This window comes from Neomonachus schauinslandi, chromosome 10 (assembly GCF_002201575.2).
Source record: "Neomonachus schauinslandi chromosome 10, ASM220157v2, whole genome shotgun sequence".
In the NCBI taxonomy this organism is placed as follows: Eukaryota; Metazoa; Chordata; class Mammalia; order Carnivora; family Phocidae; genus Neomonachus; species Neomonachus schauinslandi.
Window position 1 is genome coordinate 78896753 of NC_058412.1, and position 22185 is coordinate 78918937.

General features: G+C 38.5%; 1 protein-coding gene across 1 annotated transcript in view; it reads right to left on the bottom strand.

Moving 5' to 3' along the window:
* The window catches only part of LONRF2 (LON peptidase N-terminal domain and ring finger 2), a 43508-nt gene that overhangs the window by 17540 nt on the left and 3783 nt on the right, over window positions 1-22185 (bottom strand). The window contains exon 2 of the mRNA XM_021680300.1: window positions 7988-8106. Within this exon, the coding sequence (XP_021535975.1) occupies window positions 7988-8106 (119 nt within the window). The remainder of the gene's footprint in view (window positions 1-7987; window positions 8107-22185) is intronic.

Below are 22185 nucleotides of genomic sequence, written 5' to 3' on the forward strand. Positions count from 1 at the left end.
ATTTTATTTATTTATTTGACAGAGAGACACAGCGAGAGAGGGAACACAAGCAGGGGGAGTGGGAGAGGGAGAAGCAGGCTTCCCGCGGAGCGGGGCTCAATCCCAGGACCCTGGGATCATGACCTGAGTCAAAGGCAGATGCTTAAGCATCTGGGCCACGCAGGCACCCCTTCATTCATATTTTAAAAAGATGTACTGTTTCCAACTGGTTTTGTCTCATGTTGAGCCAGACCCTTGACTTCATAGACTTCATTGCTGAATGGAAGACTTTTTGGATCCTTCATCTACATGAGGGAGATCTATTTGAGAGGTTTTATTTTCAGGTGTGTGGTAGGGAAGCCAGGCCTTAGGCAGGGAGCCCCATGCATCAGGATTTAGAGGGGCTTACTTAGGGCGGGGTGGAGGGGGGGACCTGCTGCATGCATTGGCAGCCACACTTGCCCCAAGCAGTTTGTCCAAATTCTTTGCAGGAGGTGGAGGCGGGGCATTATGATTTTTTTTTTTTTTTTTTTTTTTTGCCCCACTACTGTTCTGCATGGCGGAGTGAACTGGCATGTCAAGCAAACCTCCTTATTCCTTTCCCAAGAGCTTAAATTGAATCTTCTCTGGAGTTTGCATTAGGACATGAGCTCAGTTCCCATTTGAACTATAATGTTCTCTGCTTTTTCATCCATTCACCTGCATTCCAAAAATTTGCTGAGCTTTCTCATCTCATAAATATTCCCTATTCTCTTCCGTGATGGACTTATGGAGGTATAATTTATATATAATAAAATGCCACCAACTTTAAAGGTACAATATAGGACTTCTGACAAATATATACAGTGTGTAAGTACAACCACAATCATGATGTAGCACATTTCCATCACCCCAGAAAGTTCTCACATGCCCTTCAAAGTCAATCCTAACCTCTCTCCAAGTCCAGGAACCACTGATCTGTCACTAGAGTTTTGCCTTTTTGGGAATTTCATATAAATGAAATCACACATGTATTTCATTGATCATTTCTGTTGTCTCTCTAGTCTCTATTTCGTTTCTGCTCTAATTTTTATTCCTTTTGCTAAATTTGGACTTTTTTTTCCCTAGTTACTTGAGGAATAAGATTAAGTTGTTTGAGATCTTTATTTTATTAATGTAGGTGTAAACCTCCCTATTAGAACTATTTCTGCTGCACCCGATAAGTTTTGGTATGTGTGTTTCCATTTCCCTTTGTCTCAAGATTTTTTTATTTCTCCTTTGATTTCTTCTTTGACTCATTGGTTGTTTGGAAGTCTGTTGTTTCATTTCCACATATTTGTGATTTTTCCAGCTTTATTTGTTACTATTTCTAGTTTTCGTGCCATTGTGTCTGGAAAAGATACTTGATAAGATTTCAATCTTCTTAAATTTAAGACTTGTTTGGTGACCTAACATATGATCCATCCTGGAGAATGTTCTGTTTGCTCTTGAAACAATACATATTTTGCTGCTCTTGGGTGGAATATTCTATATGTATCTATCAGATCCATTGGGCCTGAAATATAGTCCAAGTCCATTATTTCCTTGCTGGTTTTCTGTCTGGACAATGTGGATTCGAGGGGGAAAGATTTTCATCTCAAGTTGGCTGCAAGGGCACCAGCTGGCTAGGGTGCGGTAGCATAGTCCATGCAGATCTGGCAACTGCGTCCAACACTGGCAAAGGCTGTGGGAATCCTTAGCAGCCGAGACTGTGGGCCTCCTGCGGGTGTCTGTGACAGCAGTGATGGCTAGGGCTGTTGGGGGGGAAAGCCTACTGGGATCCTCCTGTTGTACTTTGTCCATGGGTGTTGGCGACAGTCCTGGTGTGCTGGCATTCACAGCAGCACAGAAGCTGGGGTCACAGGCTCAGTGACAGGTAGAACTACCTCAGCCCATGGTCTGGGACACAGACTCACTTGCTGTGACAATAGTATCTGAGGGGTAAGAGTGTGTGCAGATCACCCATGGAACCAGGATCTGGGTCTCTGGAGCTCCTTGCTGTGACATGAGTTTAGGGGGATAATGGGGAGGGGGAGAGATGCATCAACAGATAGCCCAGGGATAACAGGGCACAGAGGTACCCCAATTCAGGACCAAGGGGGTGGGATACACAGCAATGGCAGCATGACCCAGTGGTAGCAGGTCAAAGCTGTCACTTGGGACCCAGGATGAAGGGCACAGAGCAGCAGACGCTCAGGTTTGAAACGATGGGTCAGCATCAGGGCTTCAGACTGAGGGAGGGGGCTACAACACAGAGGCAGCTCTGCTTCCTGTAGATGGTGAGGCCCTGTGGCATTCCAGTCCTGGAGAACAGGGAACAGCAGTAACTTGGGCTCCAGTGGCCAGATGTCACCACAGCAACAGCACCAGCCCTGGGAAGGAGACCCTGAGGCAGGATTCTGGGCACTTCTATCAGCGGGGTTCAGCATTGGTTAAGAGTATTGGGGTCCTCAGTAGCAAAGGCTGCAGAAGCTCATGGCGATGACAAGGATTGCAAGAGTCCTCCAGTTCTCTTTACCTCATGGGGTGAAATCCTTCTGAGGGGACACTTCTCAGTGTTGAGCTGCTCTGGACTGGGGAATGGAGTGATACAGGTAAAATACTTCCTACACTTTTCTTTGTGGCCACCCTTAGTTTTGGGGCTCTACAGGGTTTCTACTGCTGCTTTACTGCAGTCCAGAGCTTTCCCAGAGCTGTTTTCATTGGTTTATAGTTGTTTATTTATTGCTTTTGTTGATTTTGTGGGGGAAATGAGTGTTGGGACCCCCTAGGCTGCCATCTTGCTGATAACTTCTGTTTACATGTTGATGGACCTATGGGTTATTTTCAGTCTTTGACTATTATGAATTAAGCTGTTATAAATATTATATTAACATCTTTTTACTTCTCTCGGGAAAATAACTAAGAGCACGATTGTTAGGTCACATAGGAAGTGTATGTTTAACTTTAAAGAAACTTCTGAACTGTCTTCCATTGTGGCTCTGTACTGTTTTGCATTCCCACCGCATTGTGTAAAGGTTTCAGTTGTTGGACATCCTCGTCCACACTTAGTATGGTCATTCTTTTAAGTTTAAGCCATTTTAGTGGGTATATAGTGGTATCTCCTTGAGGTTTTAATTTGCATTTTCCTAATGACTAATGATGTGGAGCCTCTTTTGATGTGTTCAGTTGATATTCCTATGTCTTCTTTAGTGAAGTATCTGTCCTTGCCCATTACTTAACTGGGTTATTTACATTATGATTGAGTTGGTAAGTGTTCTTTATATATGCTATATACAGATGTATGGCGTACCAGATATATGTCTTGCAAATATTTTCTCCCATTCTGTTTGCTGTTTTGCTTTTGTAGCATTATCTTTTGAAGAACAGAGTTTTCAGTTTTGATGAAGACCAATTTACTTTTTCTTTTACAATTTGTCCTGTGTCCTGGATAAGAAATCTTTGCTTTACAAAAAGTGTCAGAGATTTTTATATCTTGTTTCAGATATGCTTTAGTTATAGACTATATGTTTAAGTCGATGCTCCATTTTGAATTAATTTTAATATATGATGTAAGGAAAGGGTTGAGGTTCATTTTTTTTTTTTGCAAATAGATACCCAATTTTCTCCTACTAAAAAATGAGAAAGTTATTCTTTTCCTATAGAGTTATCTTTGCACTATTGTAAAAAACTAATTCACCACTTCTGTGTAGGTCTATTTCTTCACTGTCTTCTGTTTTAGTAATCTACACAGTTCTCAATACCGTAGCTTTATAGTAAGTCTTGGTATCAGGTAGTGTATTTCCTGCAACTCCATTCTTATTTTTTAAAATTGTTTTGGCTCTTCTGTCCCTTGTATTTCCATAAATGTGTGTGTGTGTATACATATACACACATACATATATGTATATTTTAAAGCCAATTTCCCAAATTCTGCAAAGAAGAATACCAGAATTTTAATTGGAACTGTTGTTTTTTGGGGAATCTGTCATCTTACTAACATTGAGTATTCTGAACCTGGTACGCATTTATACTTATTTAAGTGATACTTCATTTCTCTCAGCAATGTTTTGTAGTTTTCAGTATATAGATTTTGTAGGTACTTTGTTAACCTTATCCCTAAGTATGTCATGTTTTTTTAAACTATTGTAATAGTATTATTTTTAAATTTTCATTTTTATAATTGTGTCTTGTTGCTTAGTAGAATATGATTGGTTTCATTTTTGCATACCACCTTGTATCCTGCAAGCTTTTTGTAAATTTCTTGAGATTTCCTCACAATTATGTCAACTGTGAATAGACAGTATTGCATTTTCCTTTCCATTCATTATGTATGCCTTTTATTTCTTTTCTTTTTTGTTTTTGGTTTTGTTTTACCATTTTGGCTAGTACCTCCAGTATCTTATTGTGGTAAAAACAAACACCTTTTATTTTTCTTGGTCTTAGCAGAAAGGCACTCCATTTCCTACCATTAAGAATGATGTTTGCGGGTGCCTGGGTGGCTCAGTTGGTTAAGCGACTGCCTTCGGCTCAGGTCATGATCCTGGAGTCCCGGGATCGAGGCCCACGTCGGGCTCCCTGCTCAGCAGGGAGTCTGCCTCTCTCTCTGATCCTCCCCCCTCTCATGCTCTCTATCTCATTCTCTCTCTCAAATAAATAAATAAATAAATAAATAAATAAATAAATAAATAAATAAGAATGATGTTTGCTATAAGGGTTTTCACAGATAGTGGTTATCAGATTGAGGAAATCCCCTGCTATTTCTAGTTCATACAAAGTTTTTAACATGAAGGGCATTCAATTTTATCAAGTGCTTTACCTTCATTTATTGCATTTTTTCAGTCTGTCAATACAAATTGATTTTCTTTTTTTTTTTTTTAAAGATTTTATTTATTTATTTGAGAGAGAGGATGAGAGGAGAGAGAGAGCACATGAGAGGGGGAAGGGTCAGAGGGAGAAGCAGACTCCCTGCTGAGCAGGGAGCCCGATGCGGGACTCGATCCCGGGACTCCAGGATCATGACCTGAGCCGAAGGCAGTCGCTTAACCAACTGAGCCACCCAGGCGCCCACAAATTGATTTTCAAATGAGATGATGACAGATATCAGTGTGAAGTTTGTTTGTTTGTTTTTTTAATGTTTTTGCCTGGTTTTGTTATCACAATAATGCTGTTCTCATAAAATAAGTGTTCCCCCTTTTCTGTTTTCCAGAAGAATCTTTGAAGGATTTGCATTATTTCTTCCTTAAATGTGTGATAGAATTCATCAGTAATTCCATCTGGTCCTGATATTTTGGAGGGGAGGGTGGTTAACTACAACTTCAATTTCCCTGAAGAAAGATAAGGCTATTGAGGTTCTCTATTTCTTCTTGAATGAACACTGGTAGTTTGTATCTTTCAAGGAGTTTGTTAACTTCTAGGTTGTAAATGTATTGGTATAAATTTGTTCATAAAATTGTTCCTTTTTTATCCTTTTAATGTCTGTAGGATCTATAGTGATATCTCCTCTTTCATTCCTGATATTAGTAATCTGTATCTTTTCTCTTTTTTCCTGATTACTCTTGTGAGGTATATAAATTTCACTGATCTTTTCAAAACAGGTTTTGTTTCATTGACTTTTCTTTATTGTTTTTCTGTTTTCTATGTATTGACTCCTATCTCTTATATTATTTCTTTCTTTCTACTTACTTTTATTTTAATTTGCTCTTCTTTTCTTAGTTTTTTAAGGAGGAAGCAGATCACTCTTTTGAGACCTTCTTTAATAATTTACTAATGTTACAAATTTCCCTCAAAGAATGGTTTTAGCTGTATATGACGAATTAGATGTAATGGGCTTTTATTATCAGTGATTTCAAAATAGTTCCTAGTTTCCTTTGTGATTTCTCCTTGGTTCCATGGATTTTTAGAGGTAATCTAATTAAATAACAAGTTTAAGGATTTCCTGGATGTTTTATTATCATCAATTACTCTTTTCATTCTATTGTCAGAGAGCATACTCTTCAAGATTTCAATAATTTGAAATCTATTGAGACTTATTTTACCAGCATAGGATTCTATGAGCATTAAAAAGCACAGGTATGCTTACCCATTTGAATAAGATCAAACTTATCACATGCCTATTTATATTTCTGCATATGGGCAAATATTTTGTTAGCACTGACTTGTCTCCATTTGCACCAAAAGTTGTGAATCAGTATCAGCCATGACGGATGGCTTGAAAGGATAGTTTGCCTGGATAAAACACACTGGTATAGTAGTCCGCAACTGAAAACTCGAAGTTGGTTCTACAAGTGCTTCCGTATCATCTCAGCCACGGTTGGACAACTTCATCCTTCCCTCAGTCCTTTCAACTTACTTTCCAATGTTGCTTCTGCTCTAATCCTTTGGTTATAACATTAACCTGGAAACAAATTTCCATCCTTCATTACCTTAAATCGATTTCTCAGGGTATACTTCCACTAAAGCTGTTCTTCACTAGGCATTTATCAAGAATTGAGGTCCATAGATTTGCAATAAACCCTAAAGACATAATCTCAATCCCAAAAGCTAATAATTCATTTGCTGGCTCTCTTATAGTTAAAATTCTCAACGTAACTTTGTAGTAACTAAGTCTGTCTTTCATCAAAGACACACTGCCAAGTTTTTACCTCAAAAAATCAATACTGTGGAGAAGAAACTAGCCTCATAGGGCAATACAGAAACTAGCCTCATAGGGCAATACAGCCTCATAGGGCAATACAATTTCTGTCAGTCAGAAATAATAAACTTATAATTCATAACAATTAAGGCTCAATCATTACTGACAGAAATTACTTTAGAAGAGTAATAGATCAAGGGATAGGAGAAAAGTCATCAGAAAAAGGAGGAGAAAATATTTTTAGTGAAGCAAGCAAGCAAAAAACAGATTTCTGGCCTTGGTCCAACAAACATTTGTTTCCCATCCTTAGGCTCATCCCCAATTCCAATTTAACACTTAATCTAAGCTGAAAACATTTTCCTTTTTAAAAGAATGGAAGGTTGGGTAGAAGGAAGGAAAGAAGTCCATCTTTTCTATTAACATGGGTTAATGCCTCTTCAGTGTTTCTAAAACAAAAAATGATAAACAGGGGGCACCTGGGTGGCTCAGTCATTAAGCGTCTGCCTTCAGCTCAGGTCATGATCCCAGGGTCCTGGGATCGAGCCCCGCCTAGGGTTCCCTGCTCCGCGGGAAGCCTGCTTCTCCCTCTCCCATTCCCCCTGCTTGTGTTCCCTCTCTCACTGTGTCTCTCTCTGTCAAATAAATAAATAAAATCTTAAAAAAAAAAAAAGATAAACAGTAATATAGAGGGACAAAACATTTTTACTTACTAGCTAATAGAGCATGTGATCCATGTTAATTTCATTACAAGTTCCTTAAAACTTTAAAATCTCTTTTGGGTTTTAAAATCCAGAGATTCATGAAAAAAGCTACAACTTTTATTGTTTGGCTTCTTAATCTTCAGTGACAACTTAAGCTATCATTATTATTTTAACAAAGCTTATTTTGCATCATCACAGAAAGAAATATTAGACCTTTCCAACACAGACTAAAATTATTCCAAAATACATACAAAACATTCATCCTTTCACTAACAACATTTGTATGTTCCATGCATATTAGGGCCCAACTGTTAATCATGATTATTATAAGGTCTTACTAACGTGTAATTTTAAACATTTCCCTTTACCCACAAATTATACAATTTTATCATTGTGTTTATATATTTATTTATTAAAAAGGCATATTATTCAGCTAAATATCTCCTAAAAGTAATCTAAATTAGTGTTTCTTAACTAAATCCCGTTGGGAGACTTTTTGGTCTTTTAAACTGAGTTGGCTTATTATGAAGTGGATTGCTACATTTAGACTACTATCATGAGGGAAATGTACACTGTGTATAGGTACCTAATCACAATCATTTTCGTTTATTCTTAAGAAAATCCCATAAACTTACATTTATTATCTCCAAAGCCAACTAATACTTTAGTCAAATACCTTAGTCAAGAGAGGTTCATTCTGACAAACGGCATTGGCATCCTGTAGAGCCTGCTCGTAGTTCTTCATGGTTAAATGTAACTCTGCTCGCAGCAGCAATAACGAATTATCTCTAGGAGCTGAAAGACATGGGCAATAGAAAAAAATTAAAATGACTACATTTAAAAATAAATCTTTAAGTCACTAAAAATATTAAATTGGAAAATAAACATAAAGGCAAAATAAATACTTACTCCCTCAAATCATATGTGGTTTAATAGCTTGAGAAGTTTATTTTACATAGCTTCTCTCAGGAAAACAGAAAGAGTATTAACATGACTTCAAAACGCACCAAGAAAAACAGACTGCCAAATACACACTAGGCACAACATTATCTGCAATAATAATGAGTAAATGCTGAATCATCTTAATGCTATAACTAGGTATTAAAAATGAAAAGATTTAAAATAACTTTCTTGAGGGGTGCCTGGGTGGCTCAGTGGGTTAAGCATCTGCCTTCGGCTCAGGTGATGATCTCAGGGTCATGGAATCGAGTCCCGCATCGGGCTCCTTGCTCAGTGGGGAGCCTGCTTCTCCCTCTCCCTCTGCCTGCCAATCCCCCTGCTTGTGCTCTCTCTCTGTCAAGTAAATAAATAAAATCTTTAAAAAATAAATAAAATAACTTTCTTGAAAGTATACAAGGAAATTCATACTCAAGAAACAAAAGAATCCGTAACTTTTTTCTTATACAACTGCATGGATGTGGACTTATCGTCATAAATGTACCTACAGTACATTCTCTTAAGTGAGAAAGGAAAGGGAAAAAAAACTTCCTCAAACAGAAGAGAGCTTGAGAACTGCTCATATGAGACTATGGAGATAAGCTTCGTTACACAGAAGCCAAGAGTGACTCTATGAGCTGATATGTAGTATGTGAAGTCCTTGACTTGGCAAGGTACCATGGAAAGGTGACAAAGCCAGAGCTTATGAAAGCAGAACCATCACAGCCATTTTCATCCTGCTGGGGCCTGGTTCATTCTACCTATGCTCATTGCAGAATCTTTGCAATAGAGCTACAGCATGCATTTTAATTGATAAATATTCTAAGTACCTAATGTGTTCTCATTTCTCTACCTAATACCCATTTCCGTTTGCTCCAGAACCTAGACCTTGACTCTTTTTCAAACTAGCCACTTGGTACTTTCCAAATGCCACCACATCTAGTTTATGTAGGTAAGTGGGCAAGTGTGCATAAGAGAACTCATGCAAAAGGATATTACATCAAGACATGGGGGGGCTACTTATGACTCTGTTATTGCTACATATGTGTAATAGAGAGAAGGTATGACAAGGAAAAAAGGTGGGAAAAGAGCAAAGATATGGCAGAAATGGAGAATCTAACAATAAAAGTTGAATCTTTTATTTTTTTTATTTTTATTTTTTTAAAGATTTTATTTATTTATTTGACAGAGAGAGACACAGCCAGAGAGGGAACACAAGCAGGGGGAGCAGGAGAGGGAGAAGCAGGCTTCCTGCGGAGCAAGGAGCCCGATGTGGGCCTCGATCCCAGGACCCTGGGATCATGACCTGAGCCGAAGGCAGACACTTAATGACTGAGCCACCCAGGCGCCCAAAAGTTGAATCTTTTAAAATGACATGGACTGGTTAGAGTAAGGATCAACAACTTTTTTCTGCAAAAAAACAAACAGTAAGTATTTTAGGTTTTGTAGGCCAGGAAAAAACTTGAGGATATTGTACAGGTACTTATATAACAAGAAAGAAAACAAATTTTCACAAAATTTTTATTGGCAAAATTAAAAAGTAACAGTAAGGGCGCCTGGGTGGCTCAGTTGGTTAAGCGACTGCCTTCGGCTCAGGTCATGATCCTGGAGTCCCTGGATCGAGTCCCGCATCAGGCTCCCTGCTCGGCGGGGTGCCTGCTTCTCCCTCTGACCCTCCCCCCTCTCATGTGCTCTCTCTCTCTCATTCTCTCTGTCTCAAATAAATAAATAAAATCTTTAAAAAAAAAAAAAAAAAAAAAAAAAAAAAGTAACAGTAATAGTTTAGTACTTTTTTGTAACACAGGTCTACTAATTAGAAGAATGGAATTCTTTGGGGGAAGGGACATTTTCCTTAAAGTTCAAAGTTAGTTTCCCCTATCATCAAAATAAATTGGAAAATGTTCATGTGCTGATTATGATCTGTAATGAGATTTTATGTTTTTCATCTTGGAATATGAAATACAGATGTCAATCCACAAGCATATGATTTTAAATTGAGCATTTTATTGCTTATAAGTTCTTTATAGAATTCTATTAAATTCTTCTCATATTTGTCTCTGTAGTATGTCATATAGTAAACATAATTACAGATTAATCATTTGCAACTGAAGACTAAGTAAAAGTTCCTCAAACGCACAATTAAATACATTTTCAAATACGGAAATAACTTTTAGAGATTTTTGGAAATCTCAAAAAAAAAATGCTGCTAGAACTATAGTTTGAGCTTGAGAAATACACCTGCTGCAAATGTGGGTGAGAATGAAGATCTCCCACCTTGTTCCTACTTTGCCAGAGTTGATTTTCTTGAATCTTCTAAACAACCATATCATGTGAAAACAAATCAGCTTTGACTCTGGCATGCTAGGTTTTATTCCTTGTGTTTCTTTTCATTTCCACATTGAAGTAACAGTGGTGATAGCAGACATTTGTCTCTTATTTTTGAATTTAAAAAAGGACATGTGGAATGTTTTAACATGAAATATGTTTACTGTAAGCTCCTGACAGAGAATATTTATCAAATTAGTTAAGTTTCTTTCTATTCCTAGTTTTCTAAGAAGGCATTACAACAAGTAGGTGCTGAATTTTATAGTATGCTCTTTCAGCAGGAGAGAGATTACTTGGAGTTTATCTCCTTAAATCTGTCCTTATAGGGAATTACATTGAACAATTTGTCTAATACTGAAACATCCTCATATTCTTGGGATAAGCTCATCTTGATCTTAAGTCTTACTGTATTGTTGGATTCAGATACTAAGAAATTTAACTAAGATTTTGGCAACTATGTAGATAGGTAAGACTAGCCTATGATTTTTTTCCTGTCTAAGCTTAATTGATTGTAGTATCAAAACTACACTAATCTTATAAAACTAAATGAAAAATTTCCCATATCTCTCAATGATCTGAAATAAGATGAAAGTTAATCTTCCTTGAAAGCTTGTTAAAATTTGTTTGACCTTAATGTCTTTTTCAAAAGAAAAAGCCCTGAGTAGCACTTCTATTTTGTTTATGGTTATTGGTCAATGTCAGGCTTTTACTTCTTCTTGGGTCAATTTTGATAATTTATAGTTTCCTTAAAATTGTCCTTTTTATATAGGCTTTAAAATCTGTTATGTTCTTTTATATCTGCAACTGTGCTGCTTCTTCATTCCTGATCCTAATTGTGTTTTGCTTTTTCTTCATCACATTTGCCAAACATTTGTTTCTTTTATTGGCCTTTGTAATGAACCAGCTTCTGACTTCTTAACCAACCTAAGTTTTTTCTGTTTCACTAATGTTTTCTTCATTATCTCTTTGCTTACACTTGTGTTAGCTTAATTGATCTTGGCAAAATTTTTGGAGTTAAAAACACTCTTCATTTACATTTATTTTTAATCATTCTTCTCTAATGAATGCATTTAAGCCTCTACTCCTCCCATTCTAAAGGCTACTTTTACTGAAGTCCAAAACAGTCACTTCCCATCCAGACACTGAATGAATCAAATTATTTTCTTTGTTGACTTCCACCATTTGGCAATCCATTTATGAAGCCAGAACTTCATAATTTAATCTTTTAAAACATTTCAAATAAATCACTACACATTTCCTAAGCATTAAGCCTTAAGCTTAATAAAACTGAGAGAATTTATGGAGGAATCACAAAAAATAAATGGAAGAGGAAAAGCACCTTAAAATTCTTTGTGTGGAGACAGCTTATGGAAGAAAAACACATGTGTGCACCTTCCAAGAAACTGACAAAAATATCCAAACAGTTGATCAATTAACCCTTATATGGGGAAAGGAGTCAACCAGGCTTTGTGAGGAAAAGAAGAGATAGTCTACTCTCTACATTTGTGTTTAGGGTTAATCAGAGACTGTTCTCCTCCAACTGCAACCCAGGGTCATTTTTATGCTGGGAGCTAGAGTTACGACCGTTAAGATCCGTCAAATGAGTGGGCAGTGGTGAGAAGTAGAGAACTGTACAAGTGTTATTTATGAAGAGTTGAATGAATTGATACACAAAGCAATGTCAACTAAGTAGTGGTCCTGGTGAATAGAAAGAATAAATGGCAGTACTCCTCATGGTTTATTTGTTCAAAATGATGTAGGACTTACAAAGTCAAGGCTACAAATCATAAATGTGTATCTTGAACTTTTATATACATATACACCTGAGTGATCACTACCCAGATCAGGACCTAAGAAAGCTCCTTTGCACTTTCCCAGGTAGTACACCTTTCCTAAAGGTAACCACCATTCTGACTTCTATCAACATGAATTACTTTCACCTGTTTCTGAACTTATACATGGGGCTATATGAATAGAATGTACTCTTTTGTATCTGTCACTATCATTCTGTGAGATTTCTCCATATTGCTGTATGTCTCTGTTTCTTTAAAAAAAAAAAAAACCCCTGCTGCCTATGGAAAGAGCCAAGATGTCCATCAACAGAGGAATGGATAAAGAAGATGTGGTACATATACACAATGGAATATTATGCAGCCATCAAAAAAACACCCCCAAAATCTTGCCATTTGCAATGACGTGGATGGAACTAGAGGGTATTATGCTAAGCGAAATAAGTCAATCAGAGAAAGACAAGTATCATATGATCTCACTGATATGAGGAATTCTTTTTTTTTTAAAGATTTTATTTATTTATTTGAGAGAGAGAATGAGATAGAGAGCATGAGAGGGGGGAGGGTCAGAGAGAGAGAGGCAGACTCCCTGCCGAGCAGGGAGCCCGATGCGGGACTCGATCCTGGGACTCCAAGATCATGACCTGAGCCGAAGGCAGTCGCTTAACCAACTGAGCCACCCAGGCGCCCAATATGAGGAATTCTTAATCTCAGGAAACAAACTGAGGGTTGCTGGAGTGGTGGGGGGTGGGAGGGATGGGGTGGCTGGGTGATGGATATTGGGGAGGGTATGTGCTATGGTGAGCGCTGTGAATTGTCTAAGACTGATGAATCACAGACCTGTATCTCTGAAACAAGATAGTAGGAAGGGGATGGGTTAGCCCAGTGATGGGTATTAAGGAGGGCACGTATTGCATGGAGCAGTGGGTGTTATACACAATGAATCATGGAACACTACATCAAAAACTAATGATGTAATATATGGTGACTAATATAATAAAATGAAAATTTAAAAAACCCTGCTGCATAATACACTGTGTGACTTGATTTAAATACTTATTCTACTGACAGGTTGTTATCCAAATGTTTTGGCATATATATATAGAGAGAGAGAGAGAGAGAGCTGCGATGAAGATTCTTGTATGTCTTTTGTTGGGCATAAGCATTAATTTCTATTTGGCATATACTCAAAAGTGGAAATACTGTGCCAGAAGTTATGTTTACATTTAGCTTTAGTAGGTACTTCCAAACATACTTAACTTGCACCAATTTGCACTTCCACCAGCAATGTAAAGAGTTCCGATTGCTTCCAATACTTGCCAAAGCTAGACATGGTTACTCTTTTTCATTTTCAGGTATGCTTTAATGTCTTTAGTTTAAATTTGCATTTGATCAGTAATTACATTTGGCTCTCTTTCATATATTTACTGCCCATTTTGATATCTAGTTTTACAAAGCATCTATTCAACTCTGCCTATTTAGACAGACTTCCTTTTTTGTTCTTGAACTATAGGCATTCTTTTCAATATTCTGAATCAGCATTCTCATTTAGATACATACTACAAATACCCATCACCTTTTCACTCTTTTGGGGGGTCTCTGAGGAACAGAAGTTATTAATTTTAATTAAATCAAATTTATCAGGGCGCCTGGGTGGTTCAGTCATTAAGCGTCTGCCTTCGGCTCAGGTCATGATCCCAGAGTCCTGGGATTGAGCCCCGCATCGGGCTCCCTGCTCAGCGGGAAGCCTACTTCTCCCTCTCCCACTCCCCCTGCTTGTGTTCCCTCTCTCGCTGTCTCTCTCTGTCAAATGAATAAATAAATAATCTTTAAAAAAAATAAATCAAATTTATCTATCTTTTCCTGTATGGTTATGCTTTTTGTGTCTTAAAAAGTATCACCTACCCTAAGTTCATGAAAATATTCTATGATTTTTTTAGATCTCTGATAATTTCCATGTATGATGTGCAATGGGCATCTAGGTTCATTTTTTTCCCAAATGGATGAGCACCAGACTTAGACTATTTAAAAGACTTTTTCCCCCATTTAACTCTATTGGCATCTTTGTAACAAACCAAGTGACTGTACATGAGAGTCCTTTTCTATGTGTCTATACTTGGGCCAATACAACTCTATGTTAATTACTGCAGCTGTATTATACTAAGCCTCGGTATCTTACAGTATCAGTTCTCCAGCTTTGTTATTTTTCATTATTGCGTTGGCCATTCATCAACTTCCACCAAAACCATTAGCTGAGATTTTGACTGAGAATGCACTGAATCTATAGTTCAATATGCACAGAACTCACATCAATACTGAGTTTTGCAATCCATGAAAATCATAATCTTTCCACTTATTTAATTTCTTGCAGAAATGTTTTGTATTTTCAGCGTAGAGCTCTTGAACAACTTTTAGGTATTTCAAGATTTACTCCAAAGAATTTTTTGGTTACATAAATGGGTTTTCTATTTTGTTTTTTACTAAGTATATATAATTACCACTGATCTTTCTGTATTAACCTTATAGTCAACAACCTTGATAATTCACTTATAATTTCTAATAGTTCAAATATTCCTCTGAAGTTCGTATGTACTCCAACATGTCATCTACAAATAATGTTTTATTTTTCCAATCTCAATACCTTTTTTCTCCCTGTTGCACCAGCTAGAATCTTAATACAGTGCAAAATGGCAGTGATGGAAGTGAACAGCCTTATCAGCTTTCCCTTCAGTGGGAAAACATTCAATATTTTATCATCACGATGATTGCTACAGATTTTGTAAATTTAAATTCAATTTAGTTAACATATAGTATATTTTTAGTTTCAGGACAGAATTTAGTCATTCATCAGTTGCATATAACACCCAGTGCTCATTACATCAAGGGTCTTCCTTAATGTCTATCACCCAATTATCCCTTCTCCCCACCCACCTCCCCTCCAGCAACCCTGTTTGTTCCCTACAGTTAAGAGTCTTTTATGGGAAGGGGGCGGAGCAAGATGGCGGAGGAATAGGAGACCTGGATTTCGTCTCCTCTCAGGAATTCAGCTGGATAGGGATCAAACCATTCTGAACACCTACAAACTCAACAGGAGATCAAAGAAAAGAAGAGCAACAACTCTCTCATCAGAAAAGCGACCACTTTCTGGAAGGTAGGACGTGCGGAGAAGTGAATCCGAGGCGATATTCGGGAGGATAGACGGCGGGGGAGGGGCCTCCGTCGGCCGCTTCTGGCAAGTGATAGAACCACGGAGCACAAAATCGGAACTTTTAAAAATCTGCTCCGCTGAGGGACGTCACTCTGGTGGCTAAGCGGGGGGTGGAACCCTCGGGGACAGTGTGGTCTCAGGACCCTCGGGGTCACAGAAAGACCGGGGGTGCCTGAGTGTGGCAGAGCTCCCAGGTATCGGAGCAGGGAAGCCGGCTGCAGAGGCGGAGCCCAGGTGCGGGCTCTCAGCTCGGGGTTGCCATAAACCGTGATCCGCTGCACAGTCGGGCCCCTGCTCCTCCAGCAGGGACCCAACAAGCGGCAGATCCGGGGAGACTCACCTTCTTCCCCCGGGAGGAGCCGCACAGGAGTGCGCCGCAGGGATCTGCTGGGTTTGGAGACTCCACCCGGGGTCGGGTGCCAGAGATAGAAACGCGCGGTCACAGGCCGGGTGAGCACGGAGTGCGGCCGGAGACCGGGGAGACGGGAGTGACTGACGGCTTTTCTCTGGGGGCTCACTGAGGAGCGGGCCCCGAGTTCTTGGCTCCTCCGGGGCGGAGATTGGGAGGCCGCCATTTTCACTCTCCGCCTCCAAAGCTGTACGGAAAGCTCACAGGGAACAAAAGCCCCGGAGAGCAAGCCCGAGCAGATTACTTAGCCGGGAGGGGGCAAGGGCGGGGCAATTCCGCCTCCGGCAGAGACATTTGGAAACCACGGCAACAGGCCCCTCCCCCAGAAGATCAGCGAGAACAGCCAGCCAAGACCAAGTTTACCGATCAATGAGAACGGCAGAACTCCAGCGCTAGGGGAATACTGCACATAGAATCCATGGCTTTTTTACCATGATTCTGTAGTCTTTCAAAGTTAATTTTTTTTTAACTGTCTTTTTTCTTTTTTTTTCTTTTTGAATTTTTCTTTTTCCCTTTTTCAACCAACATCTTATCAATCCCTTTTTTTAAAAAAAAAAACATTTTTATTTTTCATTTTTAGAGTCATATTCTATCCCTTCATAGTAGTTACCCGTATTTTTGGCTTATATATATAAGTTGTTCTCTCTTTAAAATTTTGAGATAGTTTCTTCTAACAGATTAAAATATACCCTAAATCTCTAGTATATGGTGTTTTCTATTCCCCTGCCTGATCACAACCTCTCCCTTTTTTTTTCTTTTTTTAAATCCTCTTCTTTCTTTTTTTCAAACAACTTCTTATCAATTCCTTTTATAAAATTTTTTATAATTTCCATCTTTACAGTCATATTCCATCCCTTCATCATATCAACCCTTATTTTTGTACATATATAAGTTTTTCTTTCTTTAAAATTTTGGGAGGCACATTCTTCTAAAAGACCAAAATACACCCCAAATCTAGTGTGTGGAACTGATCTATATACCAGCCTGATCATATTTAATCACATTCTGGTTTTTTTGTTGTTGTTGTTGTTGTTTTGTTTTGTTTGTTTTTGTTTTTATCTTTATCTTTATCTTTTTCTTTTTTTTCTTTTTCTTTTTCTTTTTCCTCTCTTTCCCTTTCTTTTCCCACTGCTTCAAGTCTTTTCTGATTTGTTTAGAGTATATTTTCTGGGGACGTTGTTACTCTGCTAGCATTTTGTTCTCTCATTAATCTATTCTCCTCTGCACAAAATGACAAGACGGAAAAAATCACCTCAACAAAAAGAACAAGAGGTAGTACCGACTGCCAGGGACCTACTCAATACGGACATTAGTACAATGTCAGATCTAGAGTTCAGAATCATCACTTTAAAGATACTAGCTGGGCTTGAAAAAAACATGGAAGTTATTAGAGAAACCCTTTCTGGAGAAGTAAAAGAACTAAAATCCAACCAAGTAGAAATCAAAGAGGCTATTAATGAGGTGCAATCAAAAATGGGGGCGCTAACTGCTAGAATAAATGAGGCAGAAGAGAGAATCAGTAATATAGAAGATGAAATGATGGAAAATAAAGAAGCTGAGAAAAAGAGAGATAAACAACTACTGGATCACGAGGGCAGAATTCGAGAGATAAGCGATACCATAAGATGAAACAACATTAGAATAATTGGGATCCCAGAAGAAGAAGAAAGAGAGAGAGGGGCAGAAGGTATAATGGAGCAAATTATAGCAGAGAACTTCCCTAATTTGGGAAAGGAAACAGGCATGAAAATCCAGGAAGCACAGAGAACCCCTCTCAAAATCAATAAAAATAGGTCAACACCCCGACATCTAATAGTAAAACTTACGAGTCTCATAGACAAAGAGAAAATCCTGAAAGCAGCTCGGGAGAAGAGATATGTAACTTACAAGGGTAGAAACATTAGATTGGCAACAGACCTATCCACAGAGACCTGGCAGGCCAGAAAGGACTGGCAGGATATATTCAGAGCACTAAATGAGAAAAATATGCAGCCAAGAATACTCTATCCAGCTAGGCTGTCATTGAAAATTGAAGGAGAGATAAAAAGCTTCCAGGACAAACAAAAACTAAAGGAATTTGCAAACACAAAACCAGCCCTACAGGAAATCTTGAAAGGGGTCCTCTAAGCAAAGAGAGAGCCTAAAAGCAATATAGACCAGAAAGGAACACAGACAATATACAGTAACAGTCACCTTACAGGCAATACAATGGCACTAAATTCCTATCTTTCAATAGTTACCCTGAATGTAAATGGGCTAAATGCCCCAATCAAAAGACACAGGCTATCAGACTGGATTAAAAAACAAGACCCATCGATATGCTGTCTGCAAGAGACTCATTTTAGAACCAAAGACACCCCCAGATTGAAAGTGAGGGGGTGGAAAACCATTTATCATGCTAATGGACACCAAAAGAAAGCTGGGGTGGCAATCCTTATATCAGACAAATTAGATTTTAAACCAAAGACTGTAATAAGAGATGAGGAAGGACACTATATCCTACTTAAAGGATCTATCCAACAAGAAGATCTAACAATTGTAAATATCTATGCCCCTAACATGGGAGCAGCCAATTATATAAGGCAATTAATAACAAAAGCAAAGAAACACATCGACAACAATACAATAATAGTGGGGGACTTTAACACCCCCCTCACTGAAATGGACAGATCGTCTAAGCAAAAGATCAACAAGGAAATAAAGACTTTAAATGACACACAGGACCAAATGGACTTCACAGACATATTCAGAACATTCCACCCCAAAGCAACGGAATACACATTCTTCTCTAGTGCCCATGGAACATTCTCCAGAATAGATCACATCCTAGGTCATAAATCAGGTCTCAACCGGTACCAAAAGATTGGAATCATTCCCTGCCTATTTTCAGACCACAATGCTTTGAAACTAGAACTCAATCACAAGAGGAAAGTCGGAAAGAACTCAAATACATGGAGGCTAAAGAGCATCCTACTGAAGAATGAATGGGTCAACCAGGAAATTAAAGAAGAATTTAAAAAATACATGGAAACCAATGAAAATGAAAACACAACTATTCAAAATCTTTGGGATGCAGCAAAGGCAGTCCTAAGAGGAAAGTATATAGCAATACAAGCCTTTCTCAAGAAACAAGAAAGGTCTCAAGTACACAACCTAACCCTACACCTAAAGGAGCTGGAGAAAGAACAGCAAATAAAGCCTAAACCCAGCAGGAGAAGAGAAATAATAAAGATCAGAGCAGAAATCAATGAAATAGAAACTAAAAGAACAGTAGAACAGATCAACGAAACTAGGAGCTGGTTCTTTGAAAGAATTAACAAGATTGATAAACCCCTGGCCAGACTTATCAAAAAGAGAAGAGAAATGACCCAAATCAACAAAATCAGGAATGCAAGAGGAGAGATCACAACCAACACCAAAGAAATACAAACAATTATAAGAACATATTATGAGCAACTCTATGCCAGCAAATTAGATAACCTGGAAGAAATGGATGCATTCCTAGAGATGTATCAACTACCAAAACTGAACCAGGATGAAATAGAAAACCTGAACAGACCTATAACCACTAAGGAAATTGAAGCAGTCATCAAAAATCTCCCAAAAAACAAAAGCCCAGGGCCAGATGGCTTCCCAGGGGAATTCTACCAAACATTTCAAGAAGAATTAATACCTATTCTTCTGAAACTGTTCCAAAAAATAGAAATGGAAGGAAAACTTCCAAACTCATTTTATGAGGCCAGCATTACCTTGATCCCAAAACCAGACAAAGACCCCATCAAAAAGGAGAATTACAGACCAATATCTTTGATGAACATGGATGCAAAAATTCTCACCAAAATACTAGCCAATAGGATCCAACAGTACATTAAAAGGATTATTCACCATGACCAAGTGGGATTTATCCCTGGGCTGCAAGGTTGGTTCAACATCCGCAAATCAATCAATGTGATACAATACATTAACAAAAGAAAGAACAAGAATCATATGATCCTCTCAATAGATGCAGAAAAAGCATTTGACAAAGTACAGCATCCTTTCTTGATCAAAACTCTTCAGAGTATAGGGATAGAGGGTACATACCTCAATATCATAAAAGCCATCTATGAGAAACCTACAGCGAATATCATTCTCAATGGGGAAAAACTGAGAGCTTTCCCCCTAAGGTCAGGAACGCGGCAAGGATGTCCACTATCACCACTGCTATTCAACATAGTATTGGAAGTCCTAGCCACAGCAATCAGACAACAAAAAGAAATCAAAGGCATCCAAATTGGCAAAGAAGAAGTCAAACTCTCACTCTTTGCAGATGATATGATACTTTATGTGGAAAACCCAAAAGACTCCACCCCAAAACTGCTAGAACTCATACAGGAATTCAGTAAAGTGGCAGGATATAAAATCAATGCACAGAAGTCAGTGGCATTCCTATACACCAACAACAAGACAGAAGAAAGAGAAATTAAGGAGTCGATCCCATTTACAATTGCACCCAAAACCATAAGGTATCTAGGAATAAATCTAACCAAAGAGGCCAAGAATCTGTACTCAGAAAACTATAAAATACTCATGAAAGAAATTGAGGAAGACACAAAGAAATGGAAAAACGTTCCATGCTCATGGATTGGAAGAACAAATATTGTGAAGATATCAATGCTACCTAGAGCAATCTACACATTCAATGCAATCCCCATCAAAATACCATCCACTTTTTTCAAAGAAATGGAACAAATCATCCTAAAATTTGTATGGAACCAGAAAAGACCCCGAATAGCCAGAGGAATGTTGAAAAAGAAAAGCAAAGCCGGCGGCATCACAATTCCGGACTTCCAGCTCTATTACAAAGCTGTCATCATCAAGACAGCATGGTACTGGCACAAAAACAGACACATAGATCAATGGAACAGAATAGAGAGCCCAGAAATGGACCCTCAACTCTATGGTCAACTCATCTTTGACAAAGCAGGAAAGAATGTCCAATGGAATAAAGACAGTCTCTTCAACAAATGGTGTTGGGAAAATTGGATAGCCACATGCAGAAGAATGACACTGGACCATTTCATTATACCACACACAAAAATAGACTCCAAATGGTTGAAAGACCTCAATGTGAGACAGGAGTCCATCAAAATCCTAAAGGAGAACACGGGCAGCAACCTCTTCGACCTCAGCCGAAGCAACTTCTTCCTAGAAACATCGCCAAAGGCAAGGGAAGCAAGGGCAAAAATGAACTATTGGGACTTCATCAAGATAAAAAGCTTTTGCACAGCAAAGGAAACAGTCAACAAAACCAAAAGACAACCAACAGAATGGGAGAAGATATTTGCAAATGACATATCAGATAAAGGGCTAGTATCCAAAATCTATAAAGAACTCATCAAACTCAACACCCAAAGAACAAAGAATCCAATCAAGAAATGGGCAGAAGACATGAACAGACATTTTTCCAAAGAAGACATCCAAATGGCCAACAGACACATGAAAAAGTGCTCAATATCGCTCGGCATCAGGGAAATCCAAATCAAAACCTCAATGAGATACCACCTCACACCAGTCAGAATGGCTAAAATTAACAAGTCAGGAAACGACAGATGTTGGCGGGGATGCGGAGAAAGGGGAACCCTCCTACACTGTTGGTGGGAATGCAAGCTGGTGCAGCCGCTCTGGAAAACAGTATGGAGGTTCCTCAAAAAGTTGAAAATAGAACTACCATATGATCCAGCAATTGCACTACTGGGTATTTACCCCAAAGATACAAAAGTAGGGATCCGAAGGGGTACGTGCACCCCGATGTTTATAGCAGCAATGTCCACAATAGCCAAACTGTGGAAAGAGCCAAGATGTCCATCAACAGATGAATGGATAAAGAAGAGGTGGTATATATATACAATGGAATATTATGCAGCCATCAAAAGGAATGAGATCTTGCCATTTGCAACGACGTGGATGGAACTGGAGGGTATTATGTTGAGTGAAATAAGTCAAACAGAGAAAGACATGTATCATATGATCTCACTGATATGAGGAATTCTTAATTGCAGGAAACAAACTGACGGTTGCTGGAGTGGGGGGTGGGGTGGGAGGGATGGGGTGACTGGGTGATAGACACTGGGGAGGGTATGTGCTCTGGTAAGCGCTGTGAATTGTGCAAGACTGTTGAATCTCAGATCTGTACCTCTGAAACAAATAATGCAATATATGTTAAG